Here is a 19551-nt window from a genome sequence, read left to right as displayed (position 1 = left end):
CAACCTCCCAAAATCAGCGGATGATTTTTTGGAGGTTGCCACACACATTGAAAGAACAATAAACCCTTTTTTGTGTAATATTTCCCATTCTGCTCAAGGACATATATTTCGGTTCGTCAGAACAACCGTAGAAAAAATCAGTAAAAATACTCATGTGAAAAGTATTCATTAGTTATTTATATTACAATTGCCAATCCATCAATAAAATCCAACTATTGTGTACTCGCACATTCGGATGTCCTGCTTTTTCCAGAAACATGGCAAACGTCTAAGCATTTTGAGGGCGTTATCCCGCTTCAAATGTATGTATCTGTTGATGACGACAGAAATTAGGTTTGTGCATCACTTTAGATCCACGCCGATTACACGCCATTTGAAGTCATTTTAGACGCAGTGAGGTGCGCGTATAATAACAGTTGCAAGGTGGTATGTGGGTCTGAATCACGTTTTGCTTATTTCTTATTTCTATTTTTTCGTAATACGCCTGTAATTTATACTGATTTATGTTTTAAGATATATTTCGCATGGTTTTTATTTCTTATATCCAGTATGTGAAAATGGTTGGAAATATTTTGACGGTCGATGCTACTGGTTCAGTAATTCGATAAACATCATACTTGACTGGTATTCAGCTAGAGACAAATGTGAAAGAATGGATAGCTTGCTTACGTCAATCGACGACGAGGCAGAAGAGAACTTCATTTTTTACATACTTACACGCATATTACCGGACTCTGCAAACGTATGGACTGGGGGATCGGATAACCAGGTTAGGAATTTCATATCTTATCTCATGAGGGAACCTACAATATCAAATTTATTTAATAAGTGTAGTAAGTTCTTTGACTTGCATTACCGAAACCGATTTCAATATTAGCCTACCCAGTTGCGATCATATAGATTTCTGAACCTGGTCAGTTTCTATGTGTGGGCTAGGTCGCGAGCATGGTGTTTATTGTTCAATTGAATTTTCCTTATGGCCAGAATGAAACACTGTAAAACATATAATTGAACGAGACATCACATATCACTTCTTTAAATATTTGCGATCTAGAGATAATGATCTTGGTGACAATATTTTGCCGACCCATGACATGAATTGTGTATGTGAATTAAACTGATCATATTTGATTTGCAAATAGGTCGATCAATTGTAACGTTTTCTGATCACATTATGATAAACTTTTTCTTTGTAAATACTAGTAACCGGAAGACAATCATAGAACAATATAGCTATATGTTTTAGTCGGTGGAATGTTACCTGACTGTTGCTAAAGCTGAAAGTAAATTTTGCATTTCAGAATTTGTTGATTTTTTTAAGATAATTATACGACTCCATGTGTGGAAACAAAGGAGATCATTTATATTATTTTGTATTTATATCGATAACTATATAACTATTTGTCAACCCTCAAAATAGTTATGACCTTGGCTTTATCGTAATCAATAAAACCTTTTCTAGTCGACAATTACTTGTGCCATACTATCACGTCGATTGGCCAGATCGTGGTCACGTGACAGTATATCAAGTTCTGGGTAATAATGAAAATCAAGTGACCTCGAATATGTTTTTATGTATGCGAAGCAAAAACGAAGCAAAACAAAGCAAAAACAACTAAACACATATAATATTTGTAGTGGTGAATCTTTGCATTTATACTGATATACGAAATACTGTAAAGACGGCGCAAGGACATCGCGTCAATTACGTCTTGAGTTTGCTGTGAAAGCTATAAAGCAGGAATACCTTACGTACATTGATTTTTCCTATAACATTTGCAATAGTTTTAACATTGTTTACAATATCAATTAATTTTTCTTCTCGAACCATGTTAGCTAACTCCAATAAGTTGATATTACCATCATATATTGAGCCAGATTATTATGTCGAGTAGAAACGTACGTCTTACAGTGCCAGATACAAGATGACTAGATCGAGACTAATGCTATAATGTTCGCATACTCTTCCCAGATAGAAGATCATTGGATATGGCATGGTGGACGAGAAATGCAATATACAAACTGGAATGCTGGAGAACCGAATGATAAATACAATAATGAAGACTGTATGCAGTTTAGTCTGACTTTATCAAATTGGAATGACCAAATTTGTAGTGAAATTTTGCCATTTGTATGTGAAAAACAAGCTTCGCATTATGGTAGGCATAGTAATTAAGTAACAAAAGACGTTCAGAAAACATCGACACAATTTATCAAGAGACTGTCAATAGATTGTACCTATTTCATTTTTTCTTTTTTGATTACAGGAATTGGCCAAGATGCTTCAATTTTATTTGTTGATTCGTCCTCTGCCAATATCTCGCATACAACAACATACATGTCCGAGACGTCCATCTGCACGTGCATTTCAATTCATATACAGTCACGTGGTACTATCTTAGCGTATAATAATGGTGTACACAGTTTGAAATTGGTGAAATCTAACGATCTCGAAATATGTGTCAACCATCGATGTGGACCACTGACAAACAGTATAATATATGGATGTTTCTATCACATCTGCATAATATGGATGGTACAGGAAGGGCATGTGGAGTTGTATATTGATGGATTACTGAACACCATCATGAATGTGAATGAATATCATACGTTATCTAGTGATGGATATTTAACTGTTGGTAATCAAATGACAACAGATGAGTCATTCCACGTGGAGATTACTTCCGTTAACATTTGGAGCAGACGCTTGGCAAGTAGCGATATGTTGCAAATGGCTGATAATTGCAGCAACACTGGTTCGTATGGTGATATTATTGCGTGGAGTGATTTTAAAATATGGAATCTACATCACGTTGTGATCAAAGACGCTGATAACTGCGGTGAGCAATAATATATTCCTCGCATCATATAGATGTATAGTATAACTTTAGTGTTTGTCGTTGTTAAAATATACTACTTTCAGCACTGTACCCAGGTCAAACAGTCATAAACTGTATATGTTATATATGTAGTTCATCGTAGTTCATTATCAAAATAGTATTTATGGTTTACACGAATTATTGAAACTTATATGAAATTGAGTAAATATTTCAAATATGTTCTTTGTTTCAAGAGTTTTCAGGCATAAACTGTATATCCCGCGAAATAACAGCATTATTGATGTATGTGTTCAAATAAATGACATTCCATTTCCATATATAGTTTTTATTCCGAAATATTAAATACTCTAGGTAAAAACTTAGGGTGTGTCATCGACCATTATCAAACGAGAGGAGATGATGAAATATGTGTATTTGAAGAGTAAACATAATCGGTAATGACATGTATCTGAAATGCAGATATCGACGGCAACTCTCGCGCTGTAACTGGGATTATTTAATACGAAATGCATTCTTATCTTAGACTGTAATGTGACGTGGTTTGAATTTGAAGACTCCTTATATTGGTTCAGTACTGACACAAACGACTGGTTTTCAGCAAAGAAGCAATGTGAAAACATTGACAGCTATCTTGTAAGCATCAATACTAAAGCTGAGAATGAGTTTATCTTTGACGTGATTAACACTGCTCATAGTGATGAGTGCTTTCCAAGCTGGTGGCTTGGTGGGACAGATCATGTAGTAAGTTACTGATACTATGATACAAATTGCATAGTCCACCTCAGAATACATATGTTGTATGAGTATACTTGTGTAGTATGCACCCCACGAATAATTATACTTACTCACAGGGTTAAGTGAGTCAATTAATGATAATGTAAGCTGACATGGAGGTTAACTCGAACAAATACAATCGGTAGAGTATATGTTCCATCATTTTCTCATAATGTAATAGATATCATGTTGTACTAAAATGACTATTCTAATGCACAATCCGAGACACTGTATTTGTATATACATGTATACCGTGACCTTGAGCTTTACCCTAACATGTAAATATTGGGATTACCAGAGAAACGTCTGTACTAGTAAAAAATGCAATAGCTATATTTTACTTGCAATTATATTGTGAACACAGAAACACGTGTCCTACTATGTCGACTTTTTCAGTCTGAATACATTTTTTTACAAATACTAAACTTATCAATCTAACCAGATCATGCTAATCACAAATAAAACTAATGCACATGTGAAGGTCCTAGCTATTTTCCCGTGTATAATGAACATTCATAAGATCACATTGTGATCTTGTGAATTAAACGAGCAACATGAGTAATAATTTTCAAAAGTGGTAGCTATGAGTCGCATGTGAGACAAATTTGCCGACTTTAAATGATAGTGGTGTCATATTCATACAGTTATTAGACTCTTTACCTCGTGGCCATTATGTCATGCTTTTACTCGATATCTGACAGTTTCATTCAGCACCCATTGTCTGCAAGAATAGTACTATTTCCTTCCTCTAATCAGTTCTAATTTACTAGTTTTTATTTTTCCAGATAATGCTTTTCTAAAATGAAATATCTTACCAATCAAAAAGTGGCAATTATTTTTCGTTAACATACAAGTATGTGTGCATTGACTAAGCATAAAGCATCAAGACATATTACACAATGGTTTTACTGAAATAATAGGAAACATAAATTTTGTTTGAAATATCGTTTATCATTCGGATAGTAGTAAAGTAACCATGAACGGCACTTTCATAGGCTGAGGGACAATGGGTATGGATTGATGGCACCAGCATCAGTTACACAAACTGGCATTATGGAGAACCAAACAACCACATGGATAATGAACATTTTATTGAGTTACTTTGTGGGAATTCGAATTGGAACGACGCCCCTGGGGAAGTTGCACATACATTCATATGTGAAAAGTCTAAATTGATTGGTAAGTATGTTGGTCTCATAATCCATTGTCATGGTCATGCAATTATTGCTTCTCTAACTTATACAGAAACATTTCTGTAACGAAATGTAACATCGAATAAGCTCAACTAATTATATTAGATGTTTGTTTTCTGCTTCAGAATTTGCTAAATATTAACTTCGATATAGTTACAGTAGATCAAATGACATAACAAAGATGATATATCTCCATGTTGATATTTTATCTGATAAGATGATACACAACAACACACACAATATATTAATGATTGTTGTTCTAATGTCAGCAGCAGACAGAGTGAATGCACTGATATGTTGGTCAATTCATATGACAAGTTAAATAGTAAATATATATATATATATATATATATAATCACTGGCTCTGTATGGTGTATTTCAAATTCTTATTCAAAGATAGGTGGTCTGCATACCCGGGGTATATTACTAGTCTGCACCGATTTCTGAAGCATCTGATCATTATAATACATATAACAAGGAAAGATATCTACACGAGTAAAAATTGCAGAAATTGGTGTAATAGGAAGTTATGCTCAGCCATCATAATGGCCGTCCTTAGTCTAATTCGTCACGCAACCAAAGACTAGCAAATTGCGCTCTGGTTTTATGGTGATGGTGAAAAAAACCTGAATGTTAACCGGTTCTTGCACCAAAGTGGCAAGCAAATAGCTGGAAAAGGGGAACCCAGACACGTCAGCCTTCCTGACACCATCCAGAAGGCCTTCATAGAGTGTGGCCAGGGTAGCATCTTGACAATGACAATATATAAATTGTTAGCATCAACATCAAATGATACTGTGTAACCAGCTTCAGGTGGACACTGAGGCCAAGCCATACCTGAAGAGATTTTGGGCACTATATTAACATACGGCTAATGTTGCAATAAATGATCTTTTTTCTAAAGATAGCAGCATCAGCAGAGGTTCATATAAGTATGATGTGGACCAGCTAATACCAATATCATTCACGTGGAAGTACACAATTTGTGGTTATGTACTCAGTATGTGAGAACCTTGTCCGATGTAATCTTGATTAAGTTGGCACCACAGTTGAATGATCTACAAAGTGGTTAAACGAACAGATAATACAACACAAGTTTATCAGCCTTGGCGACTGGGTATTGAATCTGGTGAACCTAGAGGAACCACGCTAGTTGAAATGGGCCAGCTCGCCAGAATGGGAGCAGTAATGAACAGCTGAGAAAGACTTTCAGTAGCTTTCACTTTCCAAAACTGATGTGACCAGGAACAGTGGAGAAGACTTTGTTTTAGTTGTTAGGGCATCCTCGGGTTTTCCATTAAATTATGCTGTGAGGGATGCATAAAAGACATAATTGAGTGTTTGATAGACTAGATAGCACGCCAACATCTGTACTATTGTTCAATCACTTGTCTTGATGGCAGAATGATTGTCTAGTGGTTATAAATAACCCTGGGACGTTGTGTCTTTTATCACTTTAGATCACTTTTAACAATGTAGTAGTTATCCGAAGAGACCTGTAATGTCTGTGAATGTCTTTGCTGATTAAAAGCATCAAAAATCTCGATGCTCAGACTGTTTACTAGACAAAACAGTTTCTGTTGCTTGAAGTTGCTCTAGAGCTAAATCATGATATCGATGCTCCTTATGCTCAGCTGTGAACTTTCCACTCATCATTTCTCCCTAAAGACAACTTTACGCATACATCAACAACATGTAACACATTTGCACATGCACCTGTTACACAAGCCATTTCAAGGTGGCTGACGGTTTTGTTATATGCTACACATAAAACAAAGCAGTATTATACGATCCATCCAACATTTGGAAAACATTATTACAATATTCTCAGTACAAATCATTTCCTTCATAATAAACAAATGCTGTGTATTTATATCTTTCAGCTGGTACTGTGGAATTTGTTTATCAATCAGACATTACAACTGAGAAATCGGTGCCAGATATTATACATCCTACTCTTGGTGTGACAAACAATTAACATCTTAAGACAAGGGAGGCAACAGGTATTCATTCATGATATTAATTTATCAACAACATGCATGTTATTTTAAGCATGTACAGTCGATTCATTGTCTGATGCACACAAGTATGTCTAATGTACAGTCAATTCATTGTCTGATAGACACATGTTTGTCGAATGTGCAGTCGATTCACTGTCTGATGTACACATGTTTGTCTAATGTACAGTCGATTCATTGTCTAATGTACACATGTCTGACTAAAGTGCAGTCGATTTATTGTCTGATGCACGCATATCTGACTAATGTACAGTCTGTAATTCTGCGCATTTTTACACCAATTTTACCTAAATACTATATTCTGGTGATGTAATATGATTCATACAAGAATCATAGCTATTTTGGCAAAGGATAATGACCTTTGACCTCCGATAAAAAAGTTTCCCCAGCCCCTATCTCCGTTTCTTTTTTTTTAGTTGTTCATACCATACCATACCTATCAAAATCAGCTGAAATTAACTTCTTTTAATTTTTTTCACAGATTGGCTCAATATATAGCTAATTTAGGGTTACTAATAATTAGTCATCATATCTCAATATTTTAGTTGGTAATTCATGAGGAAAACATGTAGTTCATTATATAAAGCGATGCTTGTACGTGAAATTGAGTTAACATTTTAAATATTTTCATTGTTTCAGGAATTTTCAGGCATAGAACTGTATTTACCGTGTCCGATAAAAAATATTCTACTTCCATAGTTTTTATTTCATTTCGAAATATGAAATATTCTTAGTAAAAATTTGGGATGAGTCATCGACCAATTTCAAACGAGACTGCTGGAAAAACAAACCGGAACGCAAAACAAACAGATGGTCCGTCCACGTCAGCATTGAAAACTAAATCCTTGTGTTTTCATTATTAAATTTCTTTGAAAATTATCCAATCTTTTCAAGAATACATAAATGAGAATAAACGTCTCCTTTTGGGCCGAGATATAATTCTATGTGCGGAACACTGGCAAATTTTATCTGACCCCGTCAGTGAGTCTTTGAAACTCGCTTTGCTCTGTTGATACAGTTTTCCAACCTCTTTGTGGCCACTCTGTCTATATACACGTGTATATGTGCAAATTATGACGTCCTGAGCAAATGTTTACTCAATTGGTAAAATAATTAACCATTTTTCAATGTTTCCAGTGAAATCTTTTGAGCCACTTTATGTATTGAAATACATTTAAATCAGTGCTTATTATTACAGCCATGAGATGATGAAATATGTGTATTTGAAAAGTAAACATAATCGGTCCTGGCATGTCTGAAATGCAGATATCGACGACAACTCACGCGCTGTAACTGAGATTATCTAAAACGTAATACATTCTTATCTTAGACAGTAATGTGACGTGGCTTGAATTTGAAGACTCCTTATATTGGTTCAGTACTGACACAAACAACTGGTTTTCAGCAAAGAGGCAATGTGAGAAAATGGACAGCTATCTTGTGAGCATCAGTACTAAAGCTGAGAATGAGTTTATCTTTGACATAATTAACGCTGCTCATAGTGATAAGTGCAACCCAAACTGGTGGCTTGGTGGGACAGATAATGTAGTAAGTTAATGATATTGATACAAATTCAATAATCCACCTCCGAATGCATATGTTGGATGTGTTTACACCCCACAAATGGTTATACTTACTCATAGGGTTAAGTACACTAATTAATGATTTTTTTTAAAGCAAATGCTGTGGCAAATGTCAGCTGATATAATTGAAAGGAGATTAATTCGAACATATACAATCGAACAAATCCATCATTTTCTCATAATCTAATACATATCACGTTGTACTAAAATAAGTATTCTAATGCAAAATTAGAGACACTGTATTGGTATATACATGTATATCCTAACATGTTAATATTGGAATTATCAGAGAAACGCCTGTACCAGTGTAAAATACAGTAGCTATATTTTACCTGCAATTATATTGTGAACACAGAAATACTTGTACTACGACGTCGACTTTTAGTCTGAATGCATTTTTTTTTCAAAATAGCTATACTACGAAGATAATTGAAAAACAAACACACTAAACATATCAAGCTAACCAGATCATGCTAGTCACAAATAAAACTTGTGCATTTGTGAAGGCCCTGGCTATTTCCCCGTGTATAATGAACGTTCATAAACTCACAATGTGACCTTGTGAATTGAACGAGCAAATGAGTACTAAGACAAATGTGCCGACTTTGAATGCCCTAGCTGTAACCGATAACATATTTGAGCTCATAATGTGACCTTTGCCAAAAAATAATTGTCTTAATAATTTTACTATATAGTACGAAAACACAAAAACTCACGCTGTATTTATATCTCTGAAATATGTGTTGCTGGTGATATGTAGAACACGTGGGCTAAGTTTGAATTCTATAATTATTATATTCTGGCGCAGGTAATTAATAATGCTAGCGGTTTCATATCCATACAGTTATTCCACCCTTTACCTCGTGGCCATTATGCCATGGCTTTACACAATATTTGACAGTTTTTATTCAGCACCCACTGTTACTGTTTTCTTTTTCTTAATAATGCTTTACTAAAATGTGGTCATTAATCCTCGTTAACATACTAGAATGGGTGCATTGGCTAAGAATAATGCATCGATAATGCACTTTGCTTACAAATGCATCTATATTTATTATTATTTATGATCTGCATATCAATGCATGTGGCCTGTTTATAATACACATATTAACACAATGGGTATACAGAAATAATAGGAAACATAATTTTATTTGTAATATCATTTATCATTTGGGTAGTAGTAAAGTCACTATGAACGTCAATTTTATAGGTTGAGGGTCAATGGGTATGGATTGATGGCACCAGCATCAGTTACACAAACTGGAATGCTGGAGAACCAAACAACGACATGGGAAAAGAACATTTTATTGAGTTACTTTGTGAGAATTCGAATTGGAACGACGCCTATGGGGAATTGGCGCGTAATTACATATGTGAGAAATCTAAATTGATTGGTAAGTATGTTGGTATCATGAGCCATTGTCATAGTCATGTAATTATTGCTTCTTTAACTTTAACTTTTCTTTAACATTGAATAAGCTCAACTTATTATATATTAGATTGTGTTTGTCTGCTTCAGAATTTGCTAAAAATCTACTTTGATTTAGTGACTGGAGATCACAGTATATAAACAAAACATTATATATCTCCATCTGGATATTTTATCGGATAACTTTATACACAATATTACAAAAAAATAAATTAATGACTGTTGTTCTAATGTCAGCAGCAGACAGAGTGAATACACTGTACATGTATATATGTACATATATATATATATATATATATATATAGCTTTTGCTCTGTATGATGTATTGCAAATTCTTATTCAGAAATATGCAATAAAATTGCACCGGGATGACAGTGGACAAATTGTTCTACCATAGCCTTTCATCAAGCATCAATGTTTGACAATGGTGACTATACATGAATGATATTTCACCAGCTCAACAAGGATTTTAAATGTATATATATATATATATATATCATTATTTACCACGCATATTGGTAGGGATTAATATACATATACGGCTCACACACATTACCATAGAAAACAATTAACGTTGCCTGTAGTCTCTACCTCATCTAAAAAGCACACCCAGTCAATTAGGTTCCAATGAGAGTTTGTGACCTCTAATGTGAGACCTATAGGGTGATTGGAGTATTTTGAAGTTGCTTTTAGAGGCCAGCAATAAACCCCTATGAGCCAGATGTACATAAGTGGTCCGCACACCTAGGGTACCGAATTCTCAAGCATGTGATCGTTATAAGATGTATAACAAGGACAGATTTCAAGTTTAAAAATTGCAAGAATTGGTGTAATAGGAAGTTATGCTCATCCATCACAATGGCTGTCCTTAGTCTAATTCGTCACGTAACCAAAAACTAGTCAATTGCGCTCTGGTTTCTTGGTGGTGGTGGTGAAAAAACCTGAATGTTAACAAGTTATTGCGCCAAAATGGCAAAAGAAATAGCTGGAAGAAGGGAACTCAGTCACGTAAGCAACATCCAGCAGGCTTTCATAGGCCTTCATAGAATGTGGCTATGGTAGCATCTTGACAATGACAATAGATACATTGTTAGCATCAACATCAAATGATGTTATGTAACCAACTTTAGGTCAAGGACGGTAGGCATAAGTGTCAGATAAGCCAGGACTAATGACAATTTTTAAATGTTTGAATAATTTGAATAATAACAATACATTTACTTTTAATAACTATGTCTAAATGTACTTTATATATGTACACAATTCTGAATGTACCATTCGCCATTGGCAAATATCCAAAAGAAACGATTTTGTTTTCTGCTTCACGCTCGCGTGAACATTTCTCGTTTCCTTGGTTTCCGCCATAAAGGAGAAATATTTAGCGAAACTATAGACGGCGTATGACACAGTGTGTTCCTTTTTTGGACACATCGCTTACCAGACTTCTCGTTCACGAACATTATTCATGGTGTTCATAGTTGACGGTCGAGTGCCAAATAACCACATCATCATTATTTTAGTGTAAAATATTAAGTACTTTTTTATGTGATGGTTTTAAACAATCTTTATTAATACAGAAATAAACCAAATTTGTCATGGACATATTGAAAGTTTTGCTTGATCGAGCCTATTTTTGAGATATCGCACCCTGACGCCCGCCAATTGTACAAATATTTTTCAAAATCAGAGTCACCTGTGAAGTTGGTTGTACACAACACATCAGTAGCTGCGGTAGTGTGAGGGTATATAGTTGTTTTATTTCCGGGATGCTTATTTCGCCCGTCATTGAAGTAACTACGCATCTAGTGACAGCGATGCATCATGAGTGACGGAACACCATCGATTATTAAAGTTTCTGCATTTCACAGCAAACATTCGATATTAAGCCAAGATTATTGAGTTATGATTTTTAATGATCGAACATTGTGTTACCTTGTTTATATAAGGCAGACATGCATAATAATGCAAAGAAGAGCATCGTACACGTAAGCAATGGTACGAGCATTGGATAAAAAATTGCAGGTCACGTGTTCTATATGGCGAAAACCTATTGGTTAGCTTTGGATGTGTCATACCCCGTCTATTATTATGAAGAGTGTGATAGAAGCGTCCTGCATTCGAGATTTTTTTCAAAAAGCGCGCGGCCATGTCTTGTACGCGCTCGACGTACGTTTTCTAAAACTCAAGAGTCTGAGCAAGACTCAAAACCAATATATGTACGAATTCCAGTCAAAACATGTCACCACGGTAATGCTCGTAGTACTGTTTTTTTATTTCTAGAATGCTGCTAATAACTTTCAAGGAGGAAAATATTCATGTATTATCTCTAGTAATTTATTAACCCAGGCACTTTTGCCTACCGCCCTTGCTTTAGGTGGAAACAGAGGCCAAGCCATATCTGAAGAGGTTTTGGCACTATATTAACATTCGGCTCAGGTTTGCAATAAATGACCTTTTTTTCTTTACGATAGCAGCATCAGCTTTTGAAGTTCATATAAGTATGATGTGGACCAGCTTATACCAATATGCATACACGTAGAACCTCACAATTGATGGTTCAGTACTCAGCATGTGAGAGCCTTGTGTGATGTCCGCTTGATGTAAGTTGGCACCACAGTTGAATGAATCTAGAAAGTGGTTCAATAAACAAATAATACATCTCAAGTTCATCAGCCTTTGTGACTGGGCTAGGAATCTGGTAAACCTGGAGCGACCACACTGAATGAAATGCCCCAGCTCGCCAGACTGGTAGCAGCAATGAACAGCTGACGAAGACTTTAATTAGCTTTTACTTTCCAAAGCTGAGATGACCAGGAACAGTGGAGAAGATGTTTGTTTTTAGGGCATTATCGTGTTTTCCATGAAATTATACTGTGAGGGATGCTTAAAAGACATAATTGATGGTTTGATAGACTATACAACACGCCAAAATCAGTACTATTGTTCAATCACTTGTCTTGATGCCAGAGCTTCAGGAATGATTTTTCAGTAGTTATAACTAGCCCTGGAACTTTGTGACTTTATCACATTAGCCCACTTCTAACAATGTAGTAGCTATTTGAAGAGATCTGAAAGGTCTGTGCATGCCTTTGCTTATTAAGATCAACATTAATCTAGATGGTCAGACTGTTTGCTAGACAAGGCACTTTCTTTTGCTTGAAGTTGCTCTATAGCTATATCATGATGTTTATGCTCTTTGTGCTCAGCTGTGAACTTTCCATTCATCATTTTTCCCGAACACAATTGTATTGTATTGACAAGCCCGTTTCCGTCAGTACTATGCATACTTTCTGTGTATAGAAATATTCTATATTTAGCTCTAATGTTTAACAGGTGTTGGTCGTTGAAATAATGTGTGGCTATGCACATGGTCATCATTAGGTACTTCCATTCATGCTGTAAGAGGGACATTGAATTAAATTTCATGATCCACAATGTGTCATTCATGTCTTAGCTGAACTTTACGTTGTGCAGAACACACTCATAGTAGTTGTGTATTTTAAAGCCTTTTTAAAACCTAGTAATCCAGATTGATGTTCTTGACATTATTGCTAGCACTGACATCGCCTTTGGAGGGAATACAGTATGAAGTATAAATATTTGCCATAAGTATTCAAAATTATGATAGCATGCACGGTGTCAATGCCTTGGTGCAATATGTACTTTTGCTATTTGACGGGTTTCCAGAGGTAGGTGTATGAGTAGTAGATCTCATAACTAACATAACTTTATTAATTGTGGTCTTCTTCATGATGAAGAAGCTCAGGTTATGCACCACAGTTAAATTGTCGTCATAGTGATGATAATCACCAAAAATGAAGTTCTTAGAACAATGATGCCATATTCCCATGCTTTGAAACAAAAAACAGAAACCGCTGGCTCTGCTTGATATTCCTGGGATTGTTGATGATGATGACAGATTGACAAGCACATTTGAACTTAAGAATGTTTCATAAGCACTTGTTAGAGTTATGCTTGTGACTAAACTGACTCAGAGTTTTTTCGAACTTGGAGTAATTTTTTAATTATACTTCAAACATGGCAGAAAAATAGCTTTGTGAATCTAATGCAATTGACCTATTCGCCAGGACAAATGGTATGGTTGTATGGACGACACAGATGTGTTTAACCTGACCCGAGTCTCACAAACACAGATAAAAGGAAACCTGGTGCTGCGCTCCATTAACAATATTTAGGACAAGTTAAATGCTGTTACATCTCAGTTGCTGTTGTGCTAGTGGAGAACACCTTACAGATGTCAACACTGGAGTGGTTTTAGAAATAACTTGCATTTATCCTCTGGTGATGAACAATTAAGGCATGAAACTAAATAGGTTAAAGAACCTTAAACATAAGAGCCCCACCAACGTGGAGGAAGTACTGAAGAGTGTAGAAGCGGTGAGAAAAACAATCAGTGGAATCCTGGCCGACGACACCATGCTCGTCGAGTGAATCTGCACATTCTATGATTCTATAATCGATTGATCTGGCCATGCTGGTGTTGTCTCTCCGCAGCAGTAGCGAATCTCTAGCAGAAAGAATAAATTGTCATCAGACGGGTAGGGGTCGAAGTGTAATTCAAAAATTACCTAAAGAGCCTTGGATTTTCCTGGCTAAGCTATCTTACAAGCATTGTACGCTTCTCGTAAATAGCATACTCGCTGAAAATGTACTGGTGCATAGTGTTCCTAGCTTGCTCTTACATGCTTAGTGTCGATAAGATGACATGCTAATGAAACTTTGAAAGTGTCAGTAAGTTGTCTATGACCCCAACTGCAATGAGGTCCTTTTCATCTTTTGATTTCGCACTGAATGAGAAGATTAATTACAATGCATATTCCAAAACAAAAAGTAATACTGCAAGACACCATTCTATATTAGACTCGGGATTTCCAACATTATGCTAGAATTATACTTTATTATAAAAATGACTGCAACAAATCATGTATACTCTTCAGCTATGTCAAAGTTTTGTCTATTAAATTATGTTTTGTCAGTATTCACATTTTACTTTTGTTTTCTTTTTTCTTTTTTAATGGCTAAATAGTGTGGTTACATGGGCACTCGTGACTATTGGTAATTTTGAGGTGAAGGGAAGAAAAATATTGAGTTCTGTTTTTTTTTGTGTGTGAGCAACAAATTCAGAGCGTAAGTTGTACACTATTTCAAGACAGATTGGCAACATATCAGAAAATAGTTCAACAATGTTTTACTCTGTAATTTCTATCCATACGTATTTTCAATGACAAAGCAAAATATAATATTTTTGTTATCACAATTTTAGACTTTTCCAAACTTTATAGTACCATACCATATTACACTTAAACATATTATACATCAAGCTTTTTTTAAAAAACAAGTTCAAAAACAGCTTTTATGTTAGTGGTAAAAAAAACGTTCTGCACACAAGGTCACATATTTAGTATTTTTGAATATGTGGTTGACAACATATGAAGCAGAATTGATTTAGAAGATAAAAATACTACATTTTTTCATATAGCTAGCAATATCGAAATGCTGACTTTGAAACAGATTGCTATGTTCCACGATGCTAAGTTAATGTTTTTCAAGAAAATCATTTAGGCGGATGATCACTGATAGTTTCAACAAATCTATCAGAATACTAAATTAGTTATTGTAGAATTCATTTTGGTTAATCTGATTTAAAGACCATCAACTGTTGTTAGACATGTTACAATAAAAAAGCACCATTAGAGTACGACTAGCTTTAACATTCATGCTATGTTGTCACGTGTGGAGCTTGATGTGCTCATTTTACTTAACATGTGTTTACACCGAAGTTCATATTCAAGCCATTGATGTAGTATGTTTGTTTTATATTTTGAAGAACCTTTATCAGCTGTTTGAATGAATTTCCAAATATGTGATTAGTTATTTATGTGCCGATTAATTTCAAACTTCACTGATACTTACCAGACATTCTATCGCCCATATCGCCCATATGTGATTCAGGTGTCCGGATGGCATCCATATTGTGGCCGAAAATACAATATAATCACACTTTTTCATCACTCTTGTATCATATGTCAGTCGTGAGCTGATGGATTTGGTTTACCATTGTTACATTGATTAAACGATGGTGTCATGATGTACGTTATTTTTTTAAATCAAAATCTTTGACTTTTTTGAAAAATGCTGTTTCGAATCCATATATCCAACGTGCCTTGAAACGTAACATATACATTATACTTTATATTTTACACGCTTTTGTTTAATGATCAGAATCATAATGGCTGAATTATATTGTAGTCATTTCACGGCCACTAACGTTTAAGTAAACTATGGTCGTGAATGATTCTGTTCAAACTTTAAACATACGTTGAATATAATGGTACCGTGATGCATATAATTTTATTTTTCAGATCAAATTAAAAATGACTAGCGGCAATTTTGTAACAATATCTTTGACATGCTTCTACCGATCCCAACTTGACATATACCTCATATATTATATCATAACATGCATAGGCATATGGTTCTGTTTCATGATAAAATTCGAGATGGCCAAATCGCGGCCATTTTAGTTCCAAATCAACATCAAAACCAAGCATTCCTGCCATTCAAGAACTGGAATTCGGTCCTGCATGGACATATGTCCATTAAACATAGTCGGTCCGTAATTCACGATTGGGTCAATTTTTTAACGAATGCTGTTTTTGAAGTTCTATTGCTAACAACGCTGAACTGTTCAAACTTTACACATCGTCAACAACATATAACACATTTGTACATGCATCTGTTACACAAGCTGTTTCAAGGTGGCTGACGTTTTTGTTATATGCGACACATATAACAAAGTAGTATGATACAATTCCTCCAATATTTTGAAAACATTATAACTATATTCTCAGTACAAATCTTCTCCTCCATAATAGTAAACATAGGTTGTGTATTTATATCTTTCAGCTGGTACTGTTTAAAATGTTTATCAATCAGACATTACAACTGATTTTTCAACGGCACCCACAACAAAGAAATCGGCGGCAGTTATTATATATTCTACTCTTGGTGTGACGAACAATAAACATTTTAAGAATACAGGGGAAATAGGTATTCATTCATGTATTGTAAAGATTAACAACATGCATACTATTTTAAGCATGCATGCCAATAATTTAAAGCTATATGCTTCATTGTCTGATGTTCAGTCGTTTCATTGTCTAATGCACACATGTCTGTCTAATACACAATCGAGTCATTGCCTGATGCACACATGTCTGACTAATATACAGTCGATTCATTGTCTAATGCACACATGTCTGTCTGATGTAAAGTCGATTCATTGTGCGATGCACACAAATTAGTCTGATGTAAAGTCGATTCATTGTGCGATGCACACAAATTAGTCTAATGTACAGTTGATTTATTGTCTAATTCACACATATTAGTTTAATGTACAGTTGATTCATTTTTTGATGCACACATGTCTGTCTAATGTACAAGTGATTCATTGTCTGATGCACACATTTCTGACTAATGTACAGTCTATTCATTGTATGATGCACACATTTCTGACTAATGTACAGTCTATTCATTGTATGATGCACAAATGTTTTTTCTAACGTACACTCGCTTCATTGTATGATTTACACATGTCTGTCTATGTGCACATTTCAGTACTCAAAAATGCATGGTTGGAACCTTACAATCTGTCTCAGAATTAGGGAGTATTTTTTTTTCACCGAAGTTAACCATAAGTATTATTTTGTTGAGATTGGGTAAAGTGGTTTAGAGGTGGAGAAGACAGCGTGTCAATAGAAAGGTCAACATATGGCAACTACAAAATAAAAAAATGGGCTGTTGGAAACAAAACCATATATTTATTTGAATATTTTGTACAATTCCGTGACAATAAACATATATTTTTGCCATTTAGTATTTTAAAATAAATAAATATGAAACATCAATAATTCAACTCATACCATGTTTCTTATAAAATAAACACTCGTCTGGTTTGGATATAATTTATAGTCCTGGAACGTGTGTTTATGAATGATTTATTAGTAACTTTACACTATGGGTCATTTACATCACAGCGTTATCAATGCAGACCCGGTAAAGTCGATGTATAATCGACTCAACACACACATTTGATCACCTTTCACTAATCTGCGTTTAAATTAGGGCTACAACGTGCCACATATAACATTTTGTTTTAAAAGAAATCAATTTCATATTCCATAGAGCTTGTAAGTCTCGAACACCATGAAAGGAATTACGGCCACACAACCACAAGTAAGAAGGCTGATGACTTAGATACAACATACGGAAAAGATTTGACAGGTATTTAGCTATACTATACTATAAAACAAACTCTGACCTAGTTTATGGAGTATGACAATATTTGGCGCGGTGTATTAGGTGGTATCGAGTTCTGTGTGTAAATCGACTGAAATTACTGCATTTCCGTATCTAAAAATCCAGACAAAATGTATGTAGTAAACTTCATAATGAGGTTTTGTTATTAGACATAATGACGATTATGCCCAATAGTATCAGAATATCCCCATATAGACGTTTCTCTATTGCGTGTAGGAAATATCAAGTGATTAAATATCCGTAACGATAGTGGAATGATTTGACGAGACGCCATATTTTGTTTGCAAACCACCTATACTAACATGTATGTGTATGTGTCGTCGCCATGTATTAATTTCTCTGTGATGGTTTTGTGTTGGCCGATTTCTTTCAAACTTGGCAGGCAACACCTTCACTCTAGTTCGTAAATTGATAATTAAAAAAAAAGGCATGGCCGAAGTTGCCATGGCAAGAGCAAAAAAAATGATTTTTCAATACCTCCGCGGCAAATTTATCTTATTATATCGTTTTTTTATGTATGCAGTATATTTAATTTTATCTTTCTGTATATAGATAATACTCTGAATGTGAACAATACCACAAATTCGGTGACAATTAGTATGGACAAACACGGTGACGATTTGAAAGGTAAATAAAAAAGAATTTAAACTGAGTGAGACATGTTAATGTGTTTCGACATATTATACAGGTTTTATTATAAATTGTATTGTTGTCCTTTGTTTGAATAATATCGACACTAACAATAACTTATACATATATCTATTGTCTTCATAGGATGGCTATTATGCAATGGCCTTCTCTTAGTAGTATTTGTAGTATGTGTCGCTATTCTGCTTTTGTGCTTCGACATTTCACGCTCTCGATGCTCGGAATGCGGCAAGACTAACACAAAACGAGCAGCCCGTAATAAAACGTACAACATACGACGAGAAATAGAAATAGAAGAATATAACGAAAGCATTGAAATGGGCGATAACCCAGGACATATATGGCACATGACGTGAAATTAAGATACGCCATAAAAGTCTGATGATATGATAACATGCTGCCTTAAGGAAAACGTTGCAGTATTAATGTGATTACCGTATTATTACCGAATATTATTATTATTTATTATTATTATTATTATTGCAAAAATTGTCTTTCTTTAGATTTAATGAATGTAATAAATATCAGTTTAAAAATTAACCCATTATTCAGTGAGGGCTTCTCAAAATATATATACTCTGTATGGGATTACATCATACGTCTTTGAGATCATAATGTACAGATAATGCTGATATTTTATAGGACCTACATGTAAAGAATACTCCACAAATATAATCTAAAAAGACATAAATACGATGAAAGCAGTCTGATTGACCAATCCTTTTA

At 34.8% G+C, this 19551-nt stretch overlaps 1 protein-coding gene across 1 annotated transcript; it reads left to right on the top strand.

Moving 5' to 3' along the window:
* Positions 1-652: 652 nt before the first annotated feature.
* On the top strand, positions 653-19181 carry LOC146746096 (macrophage mannose receptor 1-like). Its single transcript, XM_085498965.1, has 10 exons — positions 653-769; positions 1973-2159; positions 2268-2840; positions 3364-3581; positions 4610-4793; positions 8156-8373; positions 9619-9802; positions 18043-18141; positions 18730-18804; positions 18952-19181. Exons 1-10 carry the CDS (start codon positions 653-655, stop codon positions 19179-19181), a joined length of 2085 nt encoding a protein of 694 aa, XP_085355091.1.
* The last annotated feature ends 370 nt before the right edge of the window (positions 19182-19551 follow it).

Source organism: Saccoglossus kowalevskii, chromosome 5, assembly GCF_978046115.1.
Source record: "Saccoglossus kowalevskii chromosome 5, keSacKowa6.1, whole genome shotgun sequence".
Lineage (NCBI taxonomy): Eukaryota > Metazoa > Hemichordata > Enteropneusta > Harrimaniidae > Saccoglossus > Saccoglossus kowalevskii.
Note: the sequence above shows the minus strand (reverse complement) of the source record. Positions and strands in the feature narration are given on the sequence as shown.